The 19,392-nt window shown below is 33.8% G+C and overlaps 2 protein-coding genes across 5 annotated transcripts in view; one reads left to right on the top strand and one right to left on the bottom strand.

Moving 5' to 3' along the window:
- Window positions 1-4,602, top strand: part of LOC101982040 (olfactory receptor 4C46-like) — a 6,005-nt gene extending 1,403 nt beyond the window's left edge. Inside the window, exons 1-2 of one of the 4 annotated variants that reach the window (XM_013352289.1) lie at window positions 1,518-1,531; window positions 3,687-4,602. In XM_013352289.1, coding sequence (XP_013207743.1) covers window positions 1,518-1,531; window positions 3,687-4,602 — 930 coding nt within the window. Of the gene's footprint in view, window positions 1-1,517; window positions 1,532-2,852; window positions 2,867-3,675 lie in introns of those variants that run through there. The other 3 variants (XM_013352290.1, XM_005363255.1, XM_005363254.1) reach the window with 3 other exon arrangements.
- A 6,169-nt stretch (window positions 4,603-10,771) lies between these two features.
- LOC101982520 (olfactory receptor 4C11-like) lies at window positions 10,772-11,686 on the bottom strand. The gene has a single exon (XM_005363256.2). It carries the CDS (start codon window positions 11,684-11,686, stop codon window positions 10,772-10,774), a length of 915 nt encoding a protein of 304 aa, XP_005363313.1.
- Between the last annotated feature and the right edge of the window lie 7,706 nt (window positions 11,687-19,392).

The raw sequence follows: 19,392 nt of genomic DNA on the forward strand, positions 1-19,392 counted from the left end.
GACTCTCTGAACATGGCGGACAATGAGGGCTGATGAGAAGCCAAGGACAATGGCACTGGTTTTTGATCCTACTTCATGTTCTGGCTTCGTGGGAGCCTAGCCAGTTTGGATGCTCACCTTCCTAGACCTGGATGGGGGGTGGTGGACCTTGGACTTTCCACAGGGCAGGGAACCCTGACTGCTCTTCGGACTGGAGAGGGGGTTGGAGGTGTAGGGGGAGGACAAGAGGAGTGGGAGGAGAAGGAGGGAAATGGGACGCAGGGAGAAGGCGGAAATTTTTTTTTCAATAAAAAAATGCAGTTAAAATAGAGAGTTTTACAGTAGTGGTTATAAAATCATTTTCATTTTTCAGTGTCTTTCTGTATGTGTGTTTGAAGCCACAGGTATTTGCAACATTGTTTCTCATCTTGCATTTCCTATTCAGTGTTGCACATCAACATGACTTATGCCATTAAAATTCTTATAATATCATTTTGCCCAAAGAAAGGTCAAGTAGTTGCAATGTATAAGATGCATACATAGGGGAGGTATATTAAATAAGCATAATGAAACACAACTTTATAATAATATATGTCTCTGTTCAAAATTTTAAAATAGACAAGAATTAGTATCAATTCATTTTATTATAAAAAGTTTCCTAGAGGGAGAGGGGGATTAAAAACACGTAGTACAAGGATGAGTTCAGTCATTCACATCAGCCTGAAAAGCAGGAAGGGCTACACATATGTGAGACCCCAGCACTATGATTCGATTAAAGACAGCAGCAGACACAAGAAAGTCTTGATAAAATATGACAAGATCCAGACTATGTACTGCTGGTATGTGGATTCTTACCAAGAAAAGCTCCAATTAAAAAATGGAATAAAAATTTAAACTTTCCATGTACAGGAAACTCAATTACCAGCTGAAAAACTGGCAAGTGTCAAATAAAAGTTTCCAGAACACAACCTTCTAAGAGTTCTTTCTATCACAGGAGATAATGAATCCCTGTGAGACAAGTCTCAGATATAAAACTGCAGAAATCTGAAAGCATACAGCTGTAAACACTCTTTTAAGGTAGGGCACAGCTGTTTCCTCACTGAAAGATTGACCAGGAGTGGATCCATTTGAATGGTTTTGGCAATTTTGCTACCTCCTAATTGCAGAACCAGAATCAGGAAGCAAAAATACTTTCTCTATATAATGCATTATATGCATCACAATTCATACTTTCTCTGAAATAATTTTAATTTGGGGGGAATTGAGCAAGATTTTTTTTTCTGAAGACACTTCCTTAACACAGACCTATTTGAAATTAAGTTATCTAAGGAGTTTCTTAGCAAATATATTCATATATTTTATAGTAAAGGTTTCTTTTCTCTAGGGAAGTCTCACCGAATGTGTTATTGATGTGAACACTGAACACTCTCAACTATGGTCAAGATCATTCCCAACTGTTAAGGTATGTTTTTCAGATGTGCTTATTAGATATTTTGATTTTTCACATATGGGAATCATCATCTCTCAGTGTTCATCAAATGCAATCACAAAGGTTTTTCTCATCATCCTAATTTTTAAAAATTAACAGAAAAATGTTTTACCATTATTCTTAGATAATGTGAAACTAATAGAAATATAATTATTAATAAAACCCACCCTTATATTATATTATTTTGTCCTTGGATTCTTCTATTAATAATTAGAATAAATCAAGAGAATGAAAATTATTAGTTGTACATCTCACTCATAAGTCCTAAAGAATAATTGAACTATTATTGAGTTCTTGATTATAAGCACAAACACAGATAACTCACTGTGAGACCCATCTTTGTGACTGCATAGAAAGTAAGGTTGAGGAGGATTCTTTTTCAGTTCATGACAGGGTCAAATGTTTCTTCATGTTTTTCCCCACCCACATAAACTTATCTTTTATGTATACACTATACAAAAATAACTTGAAGCCTTATACTTTTAACTATTGTGAATGTTTCTCTATTTTAACCAAATCTCATAATAAATTATAAGGCAGATTTCACTTTATAGACAGATGATGAAGCAGCTTCATGAGTTGCAAGGAAATGAAGGTAAAATGAAAGGAGTGACAGGAGGGAAAGCTGGCTTCTTCCTCACTCCTTTCAATTCTTGGGGTACGTTTGGCCCCTGCTGCAATAGTTCTTAATGGGTCACAACAGAATTCTGGGATCCCATTTTATAAGGATGTTAGGGAAAAGTGATCTCAAGTTAGACCAAGATAAAAGAACAGTTTCAAGAATCCAGCAGCATGCATTTCTTAGTATATGGAATGTAAGTAGCTATGTTAAGAATTATCTACAGGTTCACTGACAAAATTAGTCATATGAAGTTGTCACCCAAATTATATGAATGTTATGAAGTGTTATGAGCACATACAGAGCAAATTATAAACTAATATTTTATAAAATGACAATTATTGAACTTAATGATAACATTTTTATTAATATTTGTTAAAAATTACAGATGAAATTATGTAAGAATAATTATAATCAAAGTCACCTTTTCTTCTGATTTCTAGCACAGAAATATTAACTTCTCTAGTTTATATTAAATAACTATAAAATTGTTTTATAACTAGAGTCATATGTCATATAATTACATATAATGTTATATAATTGTAAAAATAGCTATAAAATTGTAGAAAAAATGAGATTTACCAGCAAATTCCTTTACGAAAGGGATCGAATAAACAAATACCTATAAAAAACTACTACTAATAGACAGAAGATTTTCTCAATTTATTCAATATTAGTATTGAACTTGTACATGGTCCTATCCATCATTTTCTTACTTTTAAAATAGATAAATAGCAGCAGTACATAGAATGAGTATTAAAAGAAATGAGAAGCAATGTGTGGTACATAGAAGAAATACTTTATTATAGCTATTATAATTATTTCATATATACTGTGAATTATTATGCATTGTTTTATAGCAATTCATTTATTTCGTTATAAAATAGTTTTGATTATTACACTGACCTTCTTTATATCCATTAATGAACCATTTTAATTGCTTATTAATATTTACTTTGGAAAAGTAAAAAAAGCTATACTTTTTCAGATCCTGGTAGTTTGTTTGAAAAAGATTGATTCATAACTTATTTGTATTTGTTTTTTTTTCAAAGAAAAATACCTTTTTCAAGTGGTAAAAAGAAAACTTGACAAATAGTCTAATACCTGAGCTTCCTTTTTTGGATTTAAGTGAACTCAATTCTGTTTCTTTTAAGGCACGACAGTCAGTTTACTATATTGGTGTCCTGAGTTTCCTCTTAGCCTAATGACTTGTTAGTTTTCAAGTTATATTTTCAATTACCTTTTATGGTTCCTTATTTCATAAGTTTAAGAACAGAAATATTTAGCTTCACATTAGTGGCCATTATTTAATCCTCCAACTACTTGAATCTCTTCACCTCCAGCTTCATTTACAGAAGTTCTTCATGTTTATACTCTGTGCGTCATCTTCATCTAGTCTTCCAGGAGTCAGTTTGAATAAGACAAAGAATAAAAAATATTTTTTGTATGTGAAAAACAACATGAACAATATTCAAAAAATTTTACAATTGAGCAGCATTTAAATGTTAATTATGAAAATGCCAAAATTAAATGAAGTTGAGGATGCATTATTTTTTCTGGCAATGTGATTAAATATCCAAAAACGTCAATGGGAAAGAGGAATGTGACTGAGTTTATTCTTCTGGGGCTCACACAGAACCAAAAGATGCAGAAAATTGTATTTGCTGTGGTTTTGGTCATCTACATTGTCTCTGTGATCGGAAATTTGCTCATTCTTGTCACCATTACACACAGTCAATTGGTAAGGTCCCCTATGTACTTCTTCCTTGCCTATCTCTCCTTTATTGATACCTGCTATTCTTCTGTCAATAACCCTAAAATGATTTTTGATTCACTTCATGAAAAAAAGACTATTCAGTTCAATGGATGCATTACCCAAGTCTTTGGAGAACATTTCTTTGGAGGAGCTGAAGTCATCCTGCTTACTGCAATGGCTTATGATCGCTACGTGGCCATCTGCAAGCCCCTGCACTATGCAACCATCATGAACAGAGTAGTTTGTAACCTGCTAGTGGGGTTGTCATGGATTGGAGGGTTTCTTCATGGAATCATACAGATCCTGTTCATTATTGATTTACCTTTCTGTGGCCCTAATGTCATAGATCATTTTATGTGTGATCTGAACCCTTTGCTTGAACTGGTCTGCACTGATACCCACATTCTGGGGCTCTTCGTTGCTGCCAACAGTGGGTTTATCTGTCTATTAACATTTATACTTCTTTTGGCCTCCTACACAGTTATCCTGTACTCATTAAGAAACCACAGTGCAGAAGGGAGACGCAAAGCCTTCTCCACTTGTATTTCCCACATCACTGTGGTTGTATTATTTTTCTTGCCCTCCATATTTGTGTACATGAGACCTGCAACTACTTTACCTATTGATAAGGCAGTTGCTGTGTTCTATACAATGATAACTCCCATGTTAAACCCTCTAATCTATACCTTGAGAAATGCTCAAATGAAGGATGCTATTAAGGGATTGTTAAATAGAAAAATTCATACAGAAGACAAATAAATATATTTCTTTTTAAATCTGAAAAGGATTCAATGTACATTTTAGATGACTTCATTTAGAACATTTATATCATGAAGAATAAAATGGCTGTCATTTATGAGGTGGCCTTGAAGGAAGTAGAAATAAGAACCATTGAACGGAGAAACCTAACGCAATCTAGGTTAGAATTGTACTACTGTTATAGCACTCGTTTCCTATCTCTAATGCCTATTCAGCACTAATTTTTTACTCTGTATCAGCTTAGAAACAACGGTGACCCACATGGCTATTCAGGTCAGAATATTCTGCTTTCTGTTTGAAAACTATCATATTCATTATCTAATCATACAGAGTAAACCTTTGGAAGTTGAGTATTTGCTACTGGTCCCTACCATGTAAACCACATTAGAAATATTTCACTGATATTTCCTGGTTCTGTGATTTTTTTTTCTGTAAGTTCCCACTAACGGTAAAAAGTGATAATAGAAACATTCATGGTAAATTCTCACAGTTATAATTACCTTTCTCATGATTTTTCATCAAAATTATGTCATCCAAACTCTGCTAGGTTGAGTAGTAGAATTTATATGACAAATGGCACTAACATTTTTATTACATTGATCCTTGTATCTCTTCTTCACCATCTGTAGATGATGGAATTGTAAACATTGCTAATTTACTCACTGTTGACTCTCCTGTCCAGTCATGCACAAACAAATATATAAACAATGACCTCATCATTACATGAACAACAACATTTAATGAATGGTCTTGATCTAAAGATTCTGCATAGTTAAAGCTGACTTGAGGTTCGTTCCACCATGTTCACACATTTTCCTAGTTAAACAAATTATGAAGTTCTTTGAAATGTAGTATACTTGAATCACACTGTACTTACTCATAGAGTCTTGCTTGGAGTAGATTATAGTTATTGTTTCAGAAAAAAATATTTTGGGAATGATTTACATAAAAAAAAGCTATTTTCTTTAAGATTTCAAATTATCTCTTTGTATTTTTAGATTATAATTGCATCATTTACTGTTTGACTAAACTCTTTCTATAACCAATCATCGATACATGCAGGTACTAACCCAAAGGGAACTCAAAGGAATATATATATGGACAATGACTCTGTCCTTCTCTAAGTCCAATCATGTTGTTAAAAGAAAATTTCAGAATATTTGTCTCATGCCGGGAGCCATCTGGTATGGGACAGAAAGAAAAAAAATTTGCTTTTCTTCATACATAATATTGTCTCTATCAAACCTTTCATTAAGTATATATGTCTCTATAAATAATGTTTGAGTTTTACACAATGGAAAATGAATTTTCCTACAGTAATCTTTGAAGTTACCAGGAAGAAAATGGGAACCCACACAACAAGTCCACCTAGTTGATATGATGTAATGACACTGATAGTGCTACTATAAGGCTTGCTTTTGGGTACCAGTAGCTCAAGATGGTTCCAACTTGGTTAGGTGAAATGGTGCACTTTTTTTTTACAACTTTGTCCATAACTCCAAATAGGAACCTCAGAAAAACCTTATCAACTTCTCAGACACTATTTGCAATTATATCAGACAGTAATCTTGGAACTTATCCATCATTTCACTTTCACAGGTTCCCATAGAAAGAACATCACCCCCATGGCAACTGGAAGTAATTCTAGAAGATGATGTCCCCATTCCTAACAAAGTTTGATGTAAGGGACATCATTTATGGGTTGATTATAATTGTTATAGGGTTGGGGTTGGGAGAAAAATTATGTAGGCTTAGGGATCTCTTTGGATAAAAAGGGAAAATGGATGGGATAATAGGTTAGTGTGTGCTTATTCACACTAATAATAACAGGGAGTAATAGAGTAAAAATAGAGTAAATACTTATGAGCTATTATTTATAGGCAATTTACATTAATATATATTCTTGTATATTGATACAAACTTAAGTTATATTGATTATGTTCCTATTTTTGTCTACAATATTTATATACGTAGGCAAAGTTATTTTGTCATATTGTATTCATGCATGCTTCTACCTCTGCTTAAGACATTTTGTATATTGATGCAATTATCAGATATATTTATTATATTGCAATACATTTTTTTACATTTTGGGGTCATTGTTCTTATTTGTTGAACATTTGTTTGAATATTATTTAATATTCTAGTAAGAAGTTTTAGTTTTTAAGTTAATAGGTATCAAGACTTATAGGTCAATAATCATCCATGTTTGTCCTACTTATAGTTAGCCTAATCAGGTTCTTTAGATACAAAGAAATTCTATTGTGCATGGATAGATAACCTTCAACCACTTCAAAGAGCTGTAAAATATGACATTTAAATAACTTAGGGTTCTGTTGATATGAGACACAATTGCCCTTGGCAGCAACACACTGATGTATTTCCAAGAGAACGTTGAGCACCAAAGACACTCCACTTGGAGCATGTTTTCTTTTCGGCAAAACTGGTCTTTGGGCAAGAAATTGTCCATTCATCAACCACTGACAAAATGCACAAAGTCCAGATAGGACAAGTAGGATATAAGAAAATGACTGACAATTCTTACCAAGACAGGGTAAGACGGTTTTAAGAATTTCCTGCCTCTGAAAATGGTCTGTCAGTTACTCTAGGCCTTATCCAAGGTTGGTTGTTCCAGCAATGCAAATGAGACTTTGGGTGTTTGCCCAGGTAGCCAGTCATTTGTTGCACATTTTGGAAGTTGCATGGACTCTTGTACTATAAATGCCGATGTAAAGTGCTCATCTGGACCTGTTCCGGCTGCTGGATTTGGTTGCTGCTCCCCATTCAAACAGAGGTAACAAGCATGAGAGTTCTGTCCCTTCCCCATCACATACAAGCTGCAACACTCAGGAGAGCAGACCTTGCACTTCTCCAGGGTAGTACAATAGACCCAACCCTGTTGACAAAGGTATCAGTGAGCCAAACTGGAAGGTGTGAGCATGGAAGAGCTAACCCCATTTCTCATCTCTCTGGTGACCACATGAATAATGAAAGATGTTCTTCCCCAATCCACCAACACCTGAGACAGGTGAGAGAGCTGGTCTTGAAGTCAAAAGAGCTGAAGAGCAGGCCCTATACCTTACCAGGGCAGTACAATAATTCTTCTTCTGTTAGAGCAGATGTGGGTGAGGCAAACCTGCATTTATAATCATGATAGAGCTGTCCCCATTACCCATTTGTCTTGTGACAGCATGAGCACAGGAGAGTTGCCCTCCTCCCTTCTGCCTATCAATGCCTGTGGAAGGAAGTAGAGCAGGCCTCGTGGTCGAAAGAGATGGAGAACCAACTGCATCAGGCAGGTGTGGATGAGTCAGCCAAGAAGTTGTAAATATGGGAGAGCTTCTCCAATTGCTCATTTGGCAGACAAACCCTGTAGCTGCCTAAGCCCAGACCCATATTTATGATTTGGGCTTCCCCACCATCCAGTCCATCTATATCAACCTTCTGGAGCACAAGAAAGAACCTGACCACTGATCCAAAGATTCAGGACCTCTATAATATAGGGCAAAAAAAAAAAAAAAGAATACCCAGGAATATTCCTAGTGAGCCCCAGGTTGATAGTGTAATATCAACCAGAGATCTGAAAGAAGACCAACGATTCTTTGCAGTGCACATTGTAGTATACATTAAAAGGGGGGTCTACAGTGTAACTCATTGTATCACACTTCAGTTTCCATGATGATATTTTCTATTTTTCACTTTTTAATTCTTTCCTTTTTTCTTTTACCTCAGAAAGTAATACTTTATCTTAAAAGAGATACAGTATAGTAATCACCATTTTGAAATCAATATTGTTTATTTTGTTGGAATGGAAGCATTACTGACTTTCTCAAAAAAGTTTCTTAATGAGTATGGCTATTTACATTCTTCTGACTTTAGCCTTTGCACAGTTGGTAATTGTCAAGACGTTTCTGTATTTAAAAACTTAGTTTTTATAGGATTCACATTATCTTGATCATGTAGAATACCACTTACTAGATCAAATAATAATTGAAAAACACTGACATTTTCTTCAGTCAGTTGCTAAGTAACATGATTTAAAGCCAGCGGTGAAAATACCATGTGCTATTGATACCTTGGGTTCAATTTTTTCCTAGAATGCCTACAACTATGAAATAGATCAAGGTTTCCAGAAAGCATGCTGATTGTAGACATACTAGTACTGCTTGTAACATACAGGAGTAATGTTCTCTTACTTTTTACCCAGATTCAAAATAAAAATTGAAATTTTAAATTTATGAAATCATATTTTACAATTTACCTTAAACCAATAAACGTTTAACTTTAGGAAAATTTGTGGTTTTGTAACTATAGTAGGGATTTCAAAAAAAATGGCAAAAGTACAAAGCTAGGGTTCATTCAATGAAGACTCTATTAAATGTGGCTTTTATAGGTGCAAGGTTCACTAAACTATTCAATGAAGTATTTAACTGAAGTATGAACCTATGATACTGAATGTTAAGTTACAATTATTGTCAAATTAATGAAAATGAAACTAAATATCGAAATATGTTGCAGAGTTTATTTATTCTGTGCATCTTTTACATCTTGTATCTTGATTCCGTTAACAACAGCCTGTGGTTTCTAATCACTTTCAATCCACAGTTAGGAAGAAGAAAGTAAAAAGCACAAAATCTTCCTCTTTTCATTGAATCCAAGAGATCCCAGGCTATGGAATTGGGTCACTCACAGTTAAGGTGTATCTTCCCAAATAAAGTAATGTAAGATAGATCATCCCTCATTGGCATGCCCAGACACCTATCTTCTAGGTGAATCCAGTACTTTGCATGATGACAATAAACATCACAGCTGGCATTTCTGCATGTAAAACGAGCTTGTAGATTTCTGGTGGAGGCATTGTTTACTATCTGGGGGATTTGGAACTCCCTGTTAACTTACAGTGAGAAGACTCTTCATAAAACCTTGTGCATTAGCCGGGCGGTGGTAGTGTACGCCTTTAATTCCAGCACTCGGGAGGCAGAAGCAGGCAGATCTCTGGGAGTTCCAGGCCAGCCTGGTCTACAAGAGCTAGTTCCGGGACAGGCACCAAAGCTACAGAGAAACCCTGTCTCGAAAAACCAAAAAAAAAAAACAAAACAAAAAAAAAAAACTTGTGCATTTACAGACAGGTAAACCGATTTTTCTTGCTATATAAAGTTTGAAGAAACAGGCAAAGATAAGAAATAAATGTCTATTTGTTTTCTGACCTACTCGCTTAAGAAGCAATTATATTTAAACATCTTCATGGGTATTGAAAAGAAAATTCAGGGATATAAAATAATGAAAATTATAAATATTCATCTTGAAAAGATATAGGCAAACTTGACATTAGTGGATGGGAAACTAGAAATTTTTAGAAATATCCTTTAGAGATATCAATGCCTACTGTGCTATCAGTTGTTCATAATAAAATTATTGGAAAAACTGGTGGTGCTATAATCTCATGTTAAAATGAGAAATGCTTCTATGGAGATAGTACAGCAACTTTATCATCATCCTTTATCATTTTTGTATATTTGCTTGTTTCTTTTTGTTCACAGTATGGAACCCATGGCCTTCTGCATGCAATCTAATCCACCTAGCTATGAATTTTATTACAGCAGACTATTATCACTTGAAGTGGTACTTCTATATACCAATGTAATCTATAACCTTTGATACGGAAAAAGCATGGATATGTTTTATGAAGATCCCAGAGTGAGTATGAATTATAATATTATTGATTAGATATCATTAAATTTGAAAATATACCATTTGAAAGTATATTCATATAGCTAAAAGTCCAAAGGGGATAAACTATAGCTTTGACTTTCATTCTTATGATTTTAAGAACTTTTATTGCATATATTTATTGATTTATGGATTTATTTACTTATATCTGTATTTGTACACAACGTGACACACGTGAAGAGGTCAGAAGACAATTTATGGGAATTTATTCTTTCCCTAATCATGTTGGTTCTAGGGATTGTACTCAAGTCAGCAGGCTTGGCAGAAAAAAAAAATTTACCTATTAAACCATCTCACTGGCCTGAGAGTATTATTTATATGAGACAGGTACCTTGTTTAAATAATCTCTGAAATACTTGGTCTTTCTAGTCCATATATCTAAACAAAACTCTTAAGGAGCTATACTCTAGAATCATCATATATTGTTTATCAACTGAAGTCATACTTTATAACACCATAATTTTTTCATTGCATTTTTTACTTCTACATTCCTCAGAGTATAGATAAGAGGGTTGAGCAAAGGTGTCCCAATTGTGTAAAACACAGCCACCATCTTGTCAACTGGAAAAGTAGTTGGGGGACGAGTGTATATAAATATACAGGGACCAAAAAATATGACCACCACAATGAAATGCGAAGTGCAAGTAGAAAGGGCCTTTCGTCTTCCTTCTGCACTGTGATTTCTTAGAGAGTATAAAATGATAATATAGGATATAAGCAACAGTATGAAACTTACCATGCATATGGCACCACTATTAGACACAACTAGCAAATTTATCACATAGGTATCCATGCAGGCAAGTTTCAACAAGGGCTGCAAATCACAGAAATAGTGATCAATAACATTTGGGCCACAGAATGGTAATCTTAAGGCCAAGAAAAGCTGTGCTGAAGAGTGGATACAAGAACCTACCCAGGCAAGAATCACTAATACACCACAAATACGTTGGCTCATTATAGTTGTATATCTTAGAGGCTTACAGATTGCTACATAGCGATCAAAGGCCATGAGGATGAGCACAAAGATCTCCATGCACCCAAAGAAGTGAGCTGCAAAGACCTGAGTCATACATTCATTGTAGGTAATGGTTTTTTTCTTAGAGAGGGAATCCACGATCAATCTAGGGGCTGTAGTTGTAGAAAAGCAAGCATCAGCAAAGGACAAATAGAAAAGAAAAAAGTACATGGGACTCCCAAGAGTCTGACTTATCTTAATGGTCACCACAATGAGAAAATTCCCCATTAGGGTCATAAGGTAAAGAATCAAGAAGACTCCAAATACTGCTTTCTGTTTTTCTGGATCCTGTGTCAAGCCAAACAAAATGAAGTCAGTCACACTATTGTTATGTATCATGTTTGTGGCTGTAGTAGGAAGAAAGTGGTTGACAAATGTTTAACCTGCCAAGAAAAAAATGGCATATTGAAATCAGTGCTCGGACCTTGATATTTTTGTTTCTACTGCAGGCTATTAGTCCCAGCCTTCTTTGTCATTAATTCCCTGAAGATTTAAGTTACCCCAGTATCCACCCTTTAAAATTCCAGCATAGATCACTAGGTCTCGATGAGATTTACCATTGACTCAAAAGCTTATTGTACTGGATCAAAGCTTTTGGACTTTAGAGCTGAGAAATACAAGTGTTGTTCAAGTGCTTTGGTCTTCATTGATGTTCCAAAGTGTAGAATTTGCTCCTTTTGTAAAAAATAGCTTACTGATTGGAAACTTAGGAAAAATTTGTTTTGTTGGGTGGGTATGAGAACAAATACTTCCTCTACCTTATTCTGAATGTTTTGAAGAAATGAGAGTCTGCATGCATACAGAGATGCCTGTGTATGAAGAAATGTGTACATGCATGCATGCATACATAGACCCCATGGCTAAGTATCTATTAGTGATTCCATCATATATTTATTTTTGCAATTGTAGACTGGACTTTCATTTCCCTGTTACACAGAAATGAATAATCAAATAGAAACTATATTAACTATAACACTGTTTGGCCAATGGCTAAGAAATACCTAGTTAGTGTTTATATCTTAAATTAACCCATTTCTATTAATCTATGTATTCTACAAGGCTGTGGCTTGCCAGTAATGTTCTGGCATCTTTCTCCTTTGACTTTTACATGGCATATCTTTTACTCCACCTCTCTCTCTCTCTCTCTCTCTCTCTCTCTCTCTCTCTCTCTCTCTGGCTTTACTCTGCTAATCCATTGGCCAAAACAACTTTATTCATCAACCAATAAAAGTGACACATATAAAGAAGGACATCCCACATTGAATATTTATGTCTATTTTCCTTTAGTCATTTAGCCCCTGGATAAATTATACTCTGCAAAAATTTATTTAGTCATATTTTAATATTACATCTTATTTAAAAGAACATGTTACTGTAACCATAATCAAATAAGGTTTTTTTTTGTATACTTTAAGGCTGTGAGAATCAAAGAAAACTGTGTGATAATACTTTTAATAAATTTTTATTGTGTTAAAAATTAAAGTTTTGTACCTAGAAGCTTGAGATTTATTTAAAATTTTTGATATCTTTAAACTAGAAAAAATGCCCTTTAAAATGATAAATGTCCATATATACTTGTGTGTGTATACATAATATATATATATATATATATATATATATATATATGATTTCAATAGTTTATGAAAAAGCCCATTGTTGCAATGTTAAGTTTTGTATTTTCTTTCAGCTGCTTATTTAAACATTTGTAACTTATGTGATTGAAAAAAAATCTTCAATGTAATTTAATATTATTATTTTGACCTAGAATTTCTATAAAATTACTACCATGTTTAATTGTGTTTATTCATGTGTTTCTCTCTAGGTGTGTATGTATAAGTGTCTGTGTCTCTGTATGTTCTCATGCTATGGCACTCATGTGAAGGTCAGTTGACTTAAGTCTCTCCTTCAACCATGTGGGTCTAAAAATGGATCTCAGGTTGTCAGGATCTCTTCAACTGTTGCATCTCACTGAACTATGTTTTTATAACTTAGAATTTTATGTATTAATTGAAATTTAATGATGTCATAATATAGACATATTTTCTATTGAGAAACATGCTGCTTGTAACTTTTATTTTCATAAATAATAATTTTATAAGACAACAATTTCTGAAGTATTAAGAATGTTACCTAATGCTAAAGGAATCATTGTTATTTATAAATATTAACTGTTTTTCAATACTTTATATTACTTGGTTAGCTATTAACTTACCTGGAATAATTCATGGGCTTGATAAAATCACCAAAGCAAAGTAAACATTTAAATAGAACTAAAATGTAACTGACTTTGGATTCACACTTGTGTTGTGCAGACAGAAGTACCTTAAATTTATTATAAATACTTCAACGGAGATTTACACGTATATTTGTATCTGTGGTTTTGTGTATCTTACATACAAGTATGGCCATAATTACAAGACTGATGAATTTTCAGAAATGATAAATTTTATAACAAATTTTTCTTGTGACATCATTTTATGTTAGTTGACTGATAAAAATTAATACTTATTTCATTATTGTTTCATGTAAATAACTTACATTTTAATATTTTATATATGTCATACTTCTGCTCATCTTTTTAATTTTCAATCTTGATATTTGCTTGAATAAACATCAATCTAGCAAAATGATGAAATTTGTTAGTTAAAAATAATGTTTGCAGTTATTTCTTTTGTTGTGACATCTTCACATGTCATGTAGTACAATTTGCTAATGCCTCTATTTTCATTTAGACCTATAAAATATTTTTTAAAATATAATACTCATTCTTTATTCTTCCAGAATTATCTTCTGTTTCAAAGGATGAACCAAAATTTCCTGGAAGAAGACTATCCTGTTATAACAATTGAGACTTGGCAAATTTCTATTTCTGTTTGTTTATTTGTTTTGTCTTACTGACATTTATATGTTTTTATTTTATCTTACTTTATTTTATAATTCTTTCTTTTAGAAACCATTTTTCTTTCTAAGGAGAGTAAGCAAGAAAGGGTATAGGTTTGGGTGGATAAAGAGGTACATAGAATCTGGGAGGAGCTGTGGGAGGTGAAGCTAATGAGAATATACTGTATAAAAAACTCTTCAAGAAAAATAGATAAATGTAAATCAATTAATTATTTATTTAAGGTACTATTGGTTAGCATTAGAAGAACTTACATCAACTTCCTAAAAAAAAAAATAATGCCCCAAGTGCTATACTGTTCAGACATGAAATTGACATTACTTAAAAAAATTAATTGAGATCTCAAATGACAAAGGTCAGTTCCCAGCCAGATTCTCAGTGTTCTCAGTGAGGCCATGTGATAGGTCTGTGCCACTTTGATGAGCTCAATTGAATACCACTTCTCTGCCCACTAGAGATGTAAAACTTGAGCACCAGAGTATCTACACATAATGATGTGAAATATAACAATCTCCCTTTGCAGGGTTTCTGTAAAGATTGGTAGATACTATATAAGCAAAGCTTGTATAGATGTGGTTACTTTCTCCGTCATTGCTGCAGTGACTTTCATCACTGCTTCTCCAGTCACAGTCTCTTCTTTAATAAAACTTGGATTTCAAATTGTTTATTTGCTCACTTTTTACATTGTTTCAGTTTCAAGTTTTCTTTCCAAGTAGCTGAGATAAATACCAACCTTAATGATCTTGACAGCTTTTCGGTAGTGACAACATGATAAAAATAATTTTTATGGTTTTTAGTAACTATAAAAACACAAAAGAATAAATAACATAACATCTGGAACATAGGATTTCTGCAATGAAGGTAAAATTGAACAGAGCACCTCTAATAGTGGAGATTTCAGTGATATGAAAAATAACAAAAATTGATCATTTGGGATGAATGAAATGAAAGCACAATTTAGCAGCAATGAAAGGAACATACATTTCTAGGCCTTAAGCTCTCTGAGGAGTAGTTTTGGAAGGTGGGTGGAAGGGAAGGTGGACAGAGAAGGGTCTAGTGTAGAAACAAACTAGACCCCATGAATGCGGGTGACAGATGTATGTCTGGGTCAGACTGTGGGGACACTGGCAATGGGACTACGATTAAACCCTGCTTCATGAACTGGCTTTTTGGAGCCCATTCTTTTGAATGGTTACCTTGCTCAGCCTAGAGATAGTAGGGAGGAGTGGATGAATAGTGGATGTGGAGGGGTGAGAGGAAGGAGGGGAGGAAGTGGGAACTGGGAATGATGTATAAAATGAAAAAAGTTTGTTTTTTATTTTTGTTTTTTTATAAAATTGAAAAGAACGAAAATAAAAACAAAAACAAAAGTTTAGAGATCTAAATAAGATCTTATAAGAGGTTCATGAAAGTAACATGATGAATTTTAGGTGTGTTTTCATTAGTTTATTATAAAATTGAGGCATGTAAAACATAAGAACATCCATTATTAAAATATTTTCACTAGGATATGGTGAGATGCTCAGCAGGGTAAGGTGCCACCACTAAACCTGATGACCTGAGCTTGATCGCTAGAGTATTCATGGCAGAAGGAAAAAAAACTGCCTCAGGTAAGATGCCCTTTGTCATTCAGCATACTACACACGCATGTGCGCACACTCACAAACACACACACATACACACACACACACACACACACACATGATAGATGAGACATAGTCACAGAGAGATAGACACGGAGAAAAAGCAAAAAGTGACAGGGAGACAGACCCACAGAAAAATAAAAGTAATAAAAATTAAAGTGAAGATTTGTTTATCTCCTAAAGTAACAAAAAATACTGAGTTATTCAGTAGAACTTTATAATTTTTGTGTGGGAGGTTCTGATAAAATTAGTTGTAATGAAAAGCCAGGGTTCTCCTGTGACAGATATCTGTTGCTCTCTCCTTGCACTTAGAAAAAAATAAATTCAGTTTTGCCCTGAAAAAATTAAAGGGGCTAGAAAACTTGGATCTTGAGGACTTTGCTTCTCGTCCTAGGTCATCTCTGACTGCTATGTGATAAACAACCAAATTTTGTAATGAGTGTGAACTGGAACAACAGAAAATTTCCTTATTAGGTGTGGTATTTGAATGAATAAACAATGTTCACACAAAAAGGAGGGAATGGTATACTATGGATCACTTCATAAAACAAACACATACAAAATTCATAATGGACGCCTGTTAGTAATAATGATGCCATATACCAAATAAAATAGAGTGGCCATGCAGGGCATCTCAAGCTTAACTTCCCCACAGAAGTCCCTGTCTTAGAGAAGGACATGAAATTCTCGTACTCAGCTATGTTCTATAGCAACAGAAAAAAAATGATTGTCTTCCCTCTGTTTCATAAAAGTTTTATTTGTATAGTTTTGGCTATGGTTCCTCTTGCACAACATTTTATAGTTTTTATGTTCTATTGTGTCATAAAATGTAGTGGCAAAATTACAATAAATCACATTGAAATATATGTGTACAAATATACATGTCCATACATGTCTCTATCTAAATATATTTCTTTGTATCTATCTCTATGTCACTAGACATATCTCTCTCTCTATCTCTTTCTATCTATTAATACAGAAAAGAAATTTGAATATCCCAGAAATTAATTGATAAAATCACTGACAGCCTTTAGTGATTTGTCTTTGCTATATCTCTAATCAGAAAACAAGGACCAGCATTTAGGTTTTTACCTTCAGTTTTCCTATATTCTCTCCCTCTTTGCCTTTTCCCTGTCATCACTGTAAATGGACAAAGTAGCTTGTGAAATGAAATGATTCATGGGCTATAAAATTATTACTGTTTCAAATCACAGTGGCTGAGATACTCACTCTCGCTGTCAACATCACTGTTCCAGACGTGTCTCTCCACTTGTCTCCATATAATCACACCTGGACATTTTCTTTTTTCATAAGTTTTGCATGTTACAGTCTGATCAACTTTCCTTTTCTAAAACCACTTGTCTCTCTTTTTGTCTGGACAGAGAGCACAATGCAAATACCATTTCCTCAGAACAGCTATGCAGATTCACATAGTGGAGGATGGTATTCTAATATACTTCTGCTTTACAGTTTGTATGTGTGAATTTGTTGAGTTTTGTCATTCCTAGTCATGCTTGTCTCCTTTTTGTTTTAGCATTGTTTATTCAGTCAGTTTACTCAGTCAGTTTAAAATACCCAAATAGGACAAGTTTATGCTGCTCCAGTATGCACACAATACAAAAAGTTGTGTTTATCAGGCATCAGCTAGAAAAGACCCAGGAACAGAAGCCAAGTTTTTGCTTTTCAAGTTTTATAACTTCTGTATCTGTACTGCAGTCATGTCTATCATAATTATGTCAAGAATCATAGTGAAAAGGAAAAGTATATCATTGCCAGTTATTGTCATAGGAGGAAGATTAGAATGTGAATCAGGGCAAATCTCATGAAAGGGTAAACAAAGTACTATACACTGTTTTAAGATTTAAGTAGAGCTGCTTTCTCTCCTTTATTCCTTGTGTTAGGCCTTACATCAAATCCACAGGGTGAATTGTAAACAGAAAGTTTACCTGAAACCCCAACACTGATTTCATTGGCATTATCATACGATCTTAGCAGCTTCAGTGCTGAGACCCACACCTTTTCCTGTCCTGATCCATCACTTTGCAAATAGGAAGTATGTGGATAACATGGGACACAGCCTAGTCTCAGAGGCCAGTCAGTGTAAAATAAAGAAACGCAAACTATTACCAACTTCTGATCAATGAGAAAAACATGTTTCTGCTATTTTAGGCTTCCCAGGATTCAAAATGAATACAAGATGATCCTAAATGGAGAAAAGATAAATAAAATACTTAAAGTCACATCATAAAACTTACCCTCCTTTTTTGAGAGATAAAGACATTGTTTCCAATACTTTGCTCATAGTTTACTCTTCTTCAATTCTGATTTATTCTGATGACAAATCATATACAAGATTATCAGCATCATGCAAATTGGAGTACTGAGAATTTCACGACAAAACTGTATTGTAGATTCATTCACTGTTGCTTTCTGCTGTAGAAACTCTAGAGAAAAGAAAAAAGTCCACAGATTCTCCTTCAGAATACCCGAGTTTGACAATCTGAAAGAGACTGAAATAATCTCTCTAGAAAAGAAATTCACTATTATCAATTTTACAATATAGAAATATTTGAAAAGTCAAAATAAGACTTACAGTGAAAAATTCACTGAGAGTAAAAGGGAAATGCACATCATTTTTCTTTCCACAAAATATTTATAGGAATAAGTATTTGGTAACATGTACAAATGCCCACCCTTGAGGGACCAAGACCATCTTCCTTTCTATTCGCTCCTGAAGGATTTGCTAAATGAGCTATTAAACAGACTTAGTGTACTATCATAGCAACTGGACAGCCAATTATTTCTGGGAAATATTGTCACAGACATATTCTGCTCCCTACACCTACCTCCTTATTCTAAAGGACACTTGTCACATAATTTACTGATTATTCTTTCAAATGATACTTTCAAAGTCACATTGAAGCTTAGTACATACAAAAATGCAGTAAGCTTTTTGAATGGCTAGGAAACTCTAAGCCCAATTTAAGATTTGAATATGTATAGATATAGATATAATGAAATTGAGATCAGTATATTAAAGTATTTCAAACTCAGAAAGAAAAATAGACATATTCTTTATATGTAACATTTAGTTTCATTAATATTAATATATTAAGCTTATCTTTACAAATGTATCTGTTACATGAAGCTAGAAGTGGACCATAAAGGAGAAGAAGACAGGTAAAGGGCGTGTATCTGGAACAGAGTATGATGGAATGTATCTGACCTGACTAAAGAAGTAAAGACATTTGAATATAGGAAGGGAACATTGAGAAGGGTGGGAGAGAGAATAAAGCAACTGAGAGAAATAAGAACAAACTATACAAGCATTCATGTTTTAAAAAAATCACCAAGAAACATTCAATAAAATAAATAAGACCAAAATACTAATAATCTTAAAAATTCTAAGAACCTGTAGAAGAATGAAAATAGACCCATATCTATCTCCATGCACAAAACTCAAGTCCAAATGGATTAAAGAGCTCAATATCAGTCAGAACACA

Source organism: Microtus ochrogaster, linkage group LG9 (assembly GCF_000317375.1).
Source record: "Microtus ochrogaster isolate Prairie Vole_2 linkage group LG9, MicOch1.0, whole genome shotgun sequence".
Classification (NCBI taxonomy): Eukaryota; Metazoa; Chordata; class Mammalia; order Rodentia; family Cricetidae; genus Microtus; species Microtus ochrogaster.

Bases quoted from the DNA above. Each gene is read 5' to 3' on its own strand.
- LOC101982520 (XM_005363256.2), bottom strand. From the start codon at position 11,686: ATGATACATAACAATAGTGTGACTGACTTCATTTTGTTTGGCTTGACA.